The sequence below is a fragment of the Branchiostoma lanceolatum genome, chromosome 13 (genome assembly GCF_035083965.1).
Source record: "Branchiostoma lanceolatum isolate klBraLanc5 chromosome 13, klBraLanc5.hap2, whole genome shotgun sequence".
In the NCBI taxonomy this organism is placed as follows: domain Eukaryota; kingdom Metazoa; phylum Chordata; class Leptocardii; order Amphioxiformes; family Branchiostomatidae; genus Branchiostoma; species Branchiostoma lanceolatum.
The window spans coordinates 17934624-17944844 of record NC_089734.1 but is presented as its reverse complement, the minus strand read 5'-3'; the positions used below and the strand labels follow the sequence as shown (position 1 = coordinate 17944844).

Here is a 10221-nt window from a genome sequence, read left to right as displayed (position 1 = left end):
AGGCTAGTTTCTTAACATGCTCATGTTACTTGAGTTGAAGTAAAAACTTATAATTGCATCATACATGAAACTTAAATATATAGCAGGTAAAGAAATGGTGGTGGGTAGATATTTCCTTCCAATTGGCTTAGGTAGTTCTTGCACCTTGGCTTCCTTCCTTTTTTTTTTCACCATGATCAACCTTCAGACCTTCTTGGAAGTACCACTTAGTTTTCATCACCAGGGAAGTTACAGCTGCCTGATAGATTGAAAAGCAATTTATGTTGTGTGTTTATAGATGTTGTCACAATAACTTAAATGTATAATTACATTACTTTTACAGGCTTTCTAACTGTATCGCCTTTTTTCCCAGGTGTCAATAGGGGGCAAAGAAGACAGAAAAGTGGGACCGGACATATCACACATCGTCAGACCACTCCTCAAATCTAGGTTTTCCTCTGTAGCAAATGCCGTCTGTAAACATGCAAAAATCAAATCTCACATCATTCACAACATCCTCTCAGACATCAACAAGGAAGCAAAAAATCTGTGCCAGACATCCAATCCATCCATACTCCGCAGCTCTGACAGTACATCACTACCACACGTTAACACATCAACAATTACAGCTGAACTACAACACAGGGCACCTCTTATCACACGAGTTTTGAAGGTTATTGCCAGTCCATCCAACGAAACAATCAAAAGAAGAGTATCAAAGGTCAAAACACATGTGCGTACAAGGAACAGCAAGAGAAAAGGGATCATGAAGGCAACAAAAAAGAGGAGAACGAAGCAAGATGGAGCCAGGCATCCTATGATGATCACTGCTGCAGCATCCCTGTTTTACGCCAGGAACAGGAACATGTCTACCTTACAAGTGATTCAAGGACTTGGCCTTTTCAAATGTCATGCGTCCAAAGTTTTGTACCAAAGAATGAACACATGTGGTTTGGCTGTAAGTCACAAGAAGATTTTGCAGACAGTAGACAAATTGTCAGCAAATTATAACAGAGAAGTGCTGGCATGGAAAGCAGGGGTAGAGAGAAAGGGCAGGAGCTCACAGACAGCACAAAGTGATGTACACATGCAGAGTGGAGAACATGGAGAACACACACAGGGAGAGAGCAACAGCTCGCAGACAGCACAAAGTGATGTACACATGCAGAGTGGAGAACATGGAGAACACACACAGGGAGAGAGCGACAGCTCGCAGACAGCACAAAAAGATGTACATATGCAGAGTGGAGAACATGGAGAACACACACAGGGAGAGAGCAACAGCTCGCAGACAGCACAAAGTGATGTACACATGCAGAGTGGAGAACATGGAGAACACACACAGGGAGAGAGCGACAGCTCGCAGACAGCACAAAAAGATGTACACATGCAGAGTGGAGAACATGGAGAACACACACAGGGAGATAGCAACAGCTCGCAGACAGCACAAAGTGATGTACACATGCAGAGTGGAGAACATGGAGAACACACACAGGGAGAGAGCGACAGCTCACAGACAGCACAAAGTGATATACACATGCAGAGTGGAGAACATGGAGAAGACCCACAGGGAGAGAGCGACAGCTCGCAGACAGCACAAAGTGATGTACACATGCAGAGTGGAGAACATGGAGAACACACACAGGGAGAGAGCGACAGCTCACAGACAGCACAAAGTGATGTACACATGCAGAGTGGAGGTGTCAGTAGCCCAGGTTATGGCCTGGTATTTGACAACATAGACATACATCAAAAGGTCCGCCATAAAACCTCTCAAAATAGTAACAAAGACCATCATTTTGTGCACACATATGCAGTGTTAGACCGGGTCAATGTCCAACACCTACCTGATGATCGCCCCATGGCTGATATACTCTCAGTCCCCCTCAAGGAGTTTCTCCCCAATGATGAAGACTGCTCATCTCTCCGAGACGACATGATCACAATTTCCTCCAGGGAAGTAGTGCAACATATGCCGTTTTTCAACAAATACTTCAAAGACTGTGCACAAGAACATATTCCACACATGTTTTCGGAACAGGCCAATCAAAAATCACACATTGAGCCTCTAGGAATTTTACAAAAAAATGAAACCAAACATGAGGATATGATTGCCATATTAGAGGAATATCATCAGTACGTTCCAGAGGGACAAAAGATTCCTTTGGAGGGCGATGGTCTCTCAAACATGAGAGGAGTTGAATCACAGGATGCGAGAGCGGATGGAGCTACTGCAGCAGAAAGGCTAGAGGGACTTGAACTTGTGACAGCTGAATGGCATGCACATGTGACCGCTTTACAAGACGTATATGACGAATATTACAAGACCACATCGGCCCGAGAAAAGGGCACACTGTTTCAGCTAAGAAATAGATTTGATAGGAGAAATGTAACACAAACTACCAAGGACTCATTTAATGCAAATCGGGAGTTCCTCCACTTTGTCTCCTCTGGGATGTTGATCTTGGCAGTGATGGAGACCCTTGGTTTATCTGACATCAATGGCAGACCACCAGATGCACCCAGAGGTATAGAGATCAATTCTCTAGAATGTCGGCGCGCATACCTAAGGACAGCGGTTGGCAAGGTCATTGACCAACATGTACTACTCTCCTTCAATACAAATGCAGTTGTATATGATGTTGTAACCGAACAGGCCACTGTTGTTCCAGAGGGCAGAGTTCCCTGTGGTTTCCCTGGGTGCCCCAAACATTACGCAAGGAATGGGGCCTGCCTAAGGAGACACAGGGAACAGTGTGTCTGGAGAAGACTAGAGGTACATGGAGAAGACACACAGGGAGAGAACGACAGCTCACAGACAGCACAAAGTGATGTACACATGCAGAGTGGAGAACACGAAGAAGACACACAAGGAGAGAGCGACAGCTCACAGACAGATGATAAGAAGGAGGATTTCCTATACAATTACAACTGTTCAGTGCTGAGGGAGGGATTGTTTGACTTGGTGAAAAAAGATTCGGTTAATGAAGGCGACGGCAGCAGAATACTCAGGAACTGGAAGTTTGACATGATTCAGTACTATCAACATAAACACACACATTACAAGGACCTGGCATTTAGATACATTTCACAACACAAAGCTCTTCTAACGCCCCGACTTTCAGCATCCATTCTTCACAATAAGACCATTAACATCCATGGTCTTCCTGGCAAGAACATCCCCAAAGACCTACACATGGAGTTCCTAAACAAGAAGGTAAAGGAGGGACTGGCAAGACTGGGGCCAAATATGACCTCAAGGACAATCACACGAGAAGGACGAAGTCTCAAGGTCATCCAAGACGTATTGGACACATTAGACAAGGACCTAGGTGCATACAGGGGCATAGGGAAACACACGGTACCGGACATATCACAGGAGATACACATGCTGGTGGAAGATTTAAAGCCTGAAGATCCGTTTAAAGTAAGACCGGGACGATTTCATCCAACATTTCCAAACTGCAGACAGTCACGACACCACAACATCAATAGCAAGAAGATGACAGCCTGGATGATTGGCCAGAAAGAAAAGCTTGGAAGACGACAGCATCTGTTATGAGATAACATCTCACAGACAGCACAAAGTGATGTACACATGCAGAGTGGAGAACATGGAGAACACACACAGGGAGAGAGCGACAGCTCACAGATAGCACAAAGTGATGTACACATGCAGAGTGGAGAACATGGAGAACACACACAGGGAGAGAGCAACAGCTCGCAGACAGCACAAAGTGATGTACACATGCAGAGTGGAGAACATGGAGAACACACACAGGGAGAGAGCGACAGCTCGCAGACAGCACAAAGTGATGTACACATGCAGAGTGGAGAACATGGAGAACACACACAGGGAGAGAGCGACAGCTCGCAGACAGCACAAAAAGATGTACACATGCAGAGTGGAGAACATGGAGAACACACACAGGGAGAGAGCGACAGCTCGCAGACAGCACAAAAAGATATACACATGCAGAGTGGAGAACATGGAGAAGACCCACAGGGAGAGAGCGAAAGCTCACAGACAGCAAAAATTGACATACAAGGTACCTAAAACTATTGATGATGAGGAAAAAAATAAATGAATTCCGTTGTTTATCACATGCATGAATATACAAAATGTTGAGATCTGACCGCATGTGTTTTCCTGTGTATGTTCTACTTATCACTGCTGTCATATTTGTCATCATACATACAAGGATTTACAGTAAACCTGACAAACACTTGCCATTGGTTGCTACTTTTGTACTTTTCTCTTCAAAAGACTCTTCAGTCTAATTTTGTGACATGAATACATATTGAGATGAATGATTGGTCTTGGGGTTTAATCAAGTTTTACTGCAACTGACTGATTTAGGGTAACATTACATGAATAACATTGTTGCATCGTCTTGATGTACAGTTTGAATAGTCTAAATACTACAATTTATCTGTGAATAATTTCATCGGGTTGGAGAATGACTGAATAGCAAGGTTCTTTCATTCACAACCAAGCATTTTTACAAGAGCCCACGTCGAAACGTCGGCTTTTGTAAAAATGCTTGGTTGTGAATAAAAGAACCTTGCTATTCACTACTATTTATCATGATAATATTCTTGTTTTGCAGCATGGAGCATTCAAGAATCCCCAGAGGCAGGTGCAGAGCAGCCATTGAGAGTTGTGTAGGTTATCACAGAAGACCTGGGCAAGAACAGTCAATAGGAGTAGGGGATACAAGATGTACTTGTAAAGAAAGGACAATCACTACCCTTGAGGTTGTTTTTTTTTGGAGGGGGTGGGGGTGTCAATACTTCACAAGGGACGTTTACAATGGACTGGTATAGTCAACCTACTGGTGTCTGATTAAGTCCTATCACTATGCACTGGCATGCAGGGAAACATACCTATAGTTGATAAACATAGTATGCTGTATAGACTATAAGAGGTTGGAAATGGAAGAAAGCTAAAAAAAGTCCTTTAAACCAGATGTTTATTCACTATTTCATACCATTGTAGTCATAAGTGTAAACTCATACATTCTTTATAGACTGCACTTAGTACTTTAGGCAGTCATAATCAGAATTTATTACTAGTACCCAAGGTTGTCAATTGAAGACATGTAATCATTTGAAAATGATGCCGGTATTCTACTAGTAAGACAGTAATGATAATAATAGGAGAGCAGTGACAAATCACAAACTTTAAGCATTTTCATCGAATGTCTCATTTATGATTGCGAATACCATTTCAACAACTTCCTCATCCCACAAACCGATGTTAGTTATGATATCTTCCCGGGTTATCAAGGTAGCACAACAGTCAACAATATTGTCAATGGTTGAAAGACTCAAACCCGTAATGATGTCAAAGCTGTACAAGGAGGGTTTCATTTCATCAAGGAGATCTCTTCTGAAGTCCATCAGACATTCTTTCAACATGTGTAGCTGATCTGCTGTGGGCTGACGATAGCTAGACGCTTTTAATAGTTCCTCGTCAGAAAGTTCAGTCACTGATGACAGACTATCATGTTTGTTCCAGGGAAAATCGTCCCCACACTCTCTACATGTGTCACAACATGTGTCTTTATCTGACATGGCCACAGTACATACATCAGAACTTTTTAGTTGAAATAATCTAATAAATACTTTCTGCGACAACTCCCATTTACCAGTTTGCAGTAGCTTGCCACTGATGGAGAACAGGAGCCCTTGGCAAGTGTTCTGCCCTGATGCAAAATGAGAGAATGTGAAGGTCTACCATCCCTTCCCGCTCTCCCACTTTCCTGGTAGAAACATTCTACATTTCGGGGAGCCCCCCAGTGAATCACTGCATATACATCAGGAAAATCAATTCCCATGCCAAATGCTACAGTGGCAATTACAACTCGTACCACACTATCAGTCTTTCTAAACTCATCCAATAGGAAGTTCTTATTGGTATCAGCAGTGCCTCGATGGAACATGGCCACTCTTCTATTCTTGTAGGACTTTGTCTGAGTACACTCCAGGTGATATCCATCATCACCCAAAGAGGTCATGAACGTGTCATACAATTGAGAACTGCAGGCTTTAATGCTACGACAGTATATGATGTATTTTCTACATGACTGTCCTTTACTTTTTAGTTCTTTAAGCAACCATCCAAACTCCTTATGAATGTCATAGCTTGAAGGTGCTGCATGATACATGATGTTAGGTCGGTTCGATGGCACGGAAACAGTGAATGTGTCAGAATCCATACACAATGATGATAGAATGTCCTTCCTAATTTCCTCAGTAGCTGTCGCCGTGAGAGTCATTAAAGGTACATCACCAAACAAGGACCTCAGTTCTGCTAGCCTTTTGTAGTCCTTCCTGAACTCGCCACCCCTGTGGAATAAAGCAACCTGGTAAGTGTAAGAAATACAAAGAATTCGTGTGGTACTTCTGTATGAACTATATCAGGGCCCTAACCAAACTTTAAAAAAAAAGATTTCAAACTGGTGGTGTTTGATACCAAATGTACATAATTGTTGACACAAAGACAACTTTACGACAGTTGTGTAAAGTTGGCATGAGTCTCAGACCTACATTTAGGATAAACCATGCATCCACACTGAACTTGAACTAAAATATATTGCCTGTAAAATCTCACGTCCATGCCTGTTACCAAAACAAGTTATGTTTCTTGCTTACGTAATTACGGGGAGAAACCTCAGAATATACAAATACCCCCCTCCCCCTTTCACGGCGATCGGCTGGCATCGTATACAACCAACTCGACATGCATGGCATCGAAAGAAAACTAAAGACGGTAGTCAGGTGAAGAGTTTTTATCATGCCTTAAAAATATACAATATACCGTACCAAGAAGTTATGCAGTGTGCCTCGTCCACGGCGACACCAACAAGATGTTCGCGGTAAGTCTTGTTTGTCAACATTCCTCTCCACGTTTTCGAATTCAGAATGGCCTCTGGCGATGCAAAAACCAGACTATACTTCCCATCAACTACCCCCCGCTTGACATCAGCATCTTTCTGTGTCTCGCCGACGTAGGCAGCTTTGATCCCTCTCTGTTGCAAGCGTTGTACTTGGTCCTGCATTAGCGACAGCAACGGTGACACCACCAACATGACGCAGTGTTTCCCCAGTAATCTTTCCATGACAAGAGGGACCAGCGTGTAAAGTTCCGTCTTGCCGTAGCCAGTGGGCAGGCAGGCAAAAACGTCCTTCCTCTTTTGGACAAAATAAGTCACCACTTTCTCCTGAAGTGGTTTCAGGGGCCAAGGCCGCCCAAAATCCTTGCATACGGACTCAAGAAGGGACCGAAACTCGTCTTCGACCGTGGGAGAGGCCGCCATTTTTCCTCGAAATGACTCTCCAAGCGACCAGCGACACGATCTTATTTCGCACTCCGCCCACCCGTCTGGGCCGTGGCGCCACCGGTGGCAGTCCAGTGACATGCTAAGTACCTGATTTCCACGGTAACGGGGGCTCGACTAAATTCCTGCCCTACCATTGGTGTTACTATTTTCGATAAGGGCTCCCCAGCCTTAGAGAGAGCCGCGCACAAACTCCGCGGGTAGGGGAGAGAAACCCCCGGACAGCTGGAGTTTGCGTTATACAGACTACTTGATTGGGTGGCCTATAATAGACGGATAACAAGATTTTGAAAGATTTGAGTTTCAGTTCGACCCAGATAGCTTCACAAAGTTGAGACTCGAGATCAGTGCGCCTTATGAAGGCGATGTTTGTTGATATGTATAAGAGCACCCCACCACCGTGTCTGTTTCGATCACGTCTTGTGGGTGGTTGGAAGCCCTGGATTGCAAGGTTGTCGGAAGAAATCTCACTACTTAACCAGGTCTCAGTGATAGCAATAATGTCAAGTTTGAAATTTTGGGATAGAAAGGATAACTCATCCAGCTTAGTTCCGGCGGTTATACTGTTAACGTTAGCGTGTAGTATGTTGAGGTACTTGGATGTTCCGGGATACTTAGCGGGCCCAGGGTTGGAATGCACATCGTAACATAAACTGATCAATAGCAAAATCAAGAGGAAATAAAATATAAACGAAATTATGCAAGAACAACATTTAAGCTTAAACAGTCTGCGCAGAGTCCCAATAATGCCGTATTTTGTGATTTAGAACAAACCTATAGCTGCCCTATACAGATCAAGGTCAACAGGCATTATCCCTCGGGTCCTCCCGGCAAACGGATCTCAGGACGTAAATCATGGGGTGAAAGGGTGGACATGCGCTTCAAATAATTCATGAACAAAATAACAATAAACAAAATATCAGACATAACAACAAGACAATACATTTTGAATTTGAAGTTAAACAGTTACTCCCTGTCAATTTTGTTCACATACCTTACAAATTGCAGTGAATCATGTTATTTTGAATTTGTTTTCAATATATATTTTACATGTACCTTTCAGTTACAATGCAATGTAATATACGCTTATTTTCAAGATTTTGTAGATTTAGATTTTACTCTTGTATTTCTCATCGTCACCACTGTTATAAGTTCGTCGTCGGCATAAGCTCGTGGCCGAGCATTGTATCCGTGTCAGATTAACGGCTGTTATCAGTTACATACGGGACAACACAGCTAGCATTCGTCGTTTACATATAAGAGAACTTGCCTTAGCCTGAATAAATCATGTTTCTTGTATCCCTCCCCTGTTAAAGCTTGACGGCCAACGTTTCTAAGTCTGGAGAATTAGGAACATACTAATTAGGAACTTACTAACTTTGACCAATTATTGTCAGACTACAATCCGTCTGTTGGAGGCTATGATGAGTAGTTTCCATGCCGACAGAGAATCTATGCTACTATAAGAAGGATTTTCATAGTGACCAATAGATAATTGCTACTTCTCCTTTTTTTAACAGAAACCTGGCGAAGAGGTATAAAGCGTCACATGTACTCTATTTAGGATCCAAATACCAAGCAATGGGAAGTGAGTGTTTGTGTTACACGGACAATAATTGCCTCAATAGTGACAAAAACCATGAAATTAAAAGGGCAGATAGAGGTCCATACTACTTTCTTGGCTACAGATAATTCTTCCTTCGCAAATTGTTATCTATTCACGATTTCTTTACAATAGCGTCTCATTTATAAATTAGTAACTAGGCTGCTTTCCAGAGGGAGCATGTATTGAGAATTTTGATTGGCTATTGAAAAACTGTTTTTTGTTGTTGTTGTTATAAGGTCTAGTTATAGTTATAGGTATAATATATTGTCTTTCACTAAGACTGGCACCACCAGTACGTTTTGCACGTTTTAACTTTTGTACAATTTCAACTTCGCTGTCACTAGAAGATTAATAACTGTTCAACTACAAGTTATACATTTAAAGTGTGCTTCACATTTTAATGTGATTCTTAGATAAAAGAGAATTATCATGAATTTTTTTAATTAAACCACGCAGAATTAACAACAACATCATCATTCTGGCCGTGAAAGTGTCACATAAACAACATAAAGAAACAAATCTGCACACAAGCACACATTAACACATTGCAAACATGAAACACTTCTATTCAGAGCCAATTTTAGGTTGACCAATTAAAATTCCAGGATTCATCAGCGAAACAGATTTTTAAATATTAAAAAAGGAGGTAAACAATTTGATTGTTCTAGAAACGTCCCATTAAATGTTCATTTTGGCTGGGCATGCTGGAAAATGGCTAAATTACATTGTTATTCATCATTCTATAGAAATCTAGACTTTTCCTATTCTTTTTGGCATGACAGCTGTACAAAATAGTCAAGCACAGGAATAGATTTGAATCCTTTAACATCCAATATAAGCATTGGTGGATCGATCCCCGGCCACTTTATTGTATATCTATCAACATCATCTATTGTTTTGATTAATCATGTTTTTTCACAGGAAAGAACAGAAGTCTTATTTCAGGACCATCCCTGTGATAGGGTTAGGGTTAATAGGATCATGTGGTGTTATTCACAAGTTAATCAAATAACCTGTCAATCATCGGTAACGAAGCGTTCTTATTGACACAGACATGCCGTCAAACAGGAACATCCTGCCAATAGCGCCAAAATGAATTGACAGCCTATTAACAGGAAAATACTGTCAATGGTGCCAAACGTTGTTTTCTTTAATTGACAAGAAAATCTCGCCAATAGCGCCAAAAATGTATTAACAGGAATACCGTGTCAATAGTGCCCAAAATTTAATGTACAATCCGGAAAAAATTGTTCCCATTTATCAATTTAAGATTGAATTTTTTAATTCTTGTTG

The 10221-nt window shown here is 41.9% G+C and overlaps 2 protein-coding genes across 2 annotated transcripts; one reads left to right on the top strand and one right to left on the bottom strand.

The window, feature by feature from the left end:
• The first annotated feature begins 637 nt into the window (after positions 1-637).
• On the top strand, positions 638-5612 carry LOC136447321 (uncharacterized). The gene is made up of 2 exons (XM_066446090.1): positions 638-4028; positions 4590-5612. The coding sequence occupies exon 1, from the start codon at positions 746-748 to the stop codon at positions 3539-3541; it is 2796 nt and encodes a 931-aa protein (XP_066302187.1). The 5' UTR covers positions 638-745; the 3' UTR covers positions 3542-4028; positions 4590-5612.
• On the bottom strand, positions 5572-7470 carry LOC136447322 (uncharacterized). The gene is made up of 2 exons (XM_066446091.1): positions 6808-7470; positions 5572-6330 (listed from the first exon to the last, which is right to left on the bottom strand). Exons 1-2 carry the CDS (start codon positions 7401-7403, stop codon positions 5583-5585), a joined length of 1344 nt encoding a protein of 447 aa, XP_066302188.1. The 5' UTR covers positions 7404-7470; the 3' UTR covers positions 5572-5582.
• Positions 7471-10221: the final 2751 nt, after the last annotated feature.

Excerpts from the sequence above, each read along its gene's own strand:
- LOC136447321 (XM_066446090.1), top strand. The coding sequence starts at position 746 with ATGAAGGCAACAAAAAAGAGGAGAACGAAGCAAGATGGAGCCAGGCAT.
- LOC136447322 (XM_066446091.1), bottom strand. The coding sequence starts at position 7,403 with ATGTCACTGGACTGCCACCGGTGGCGCCACGGCCCAGACGGGTGGGCG. Across the intron at positions 6,331-6,807 it reads GCACACTGCATAACTTCTTG|GGGTGGCGAGTTCAGGAAGG; the intron begins GTACGGTATATT and ends TTTATTCCACAG.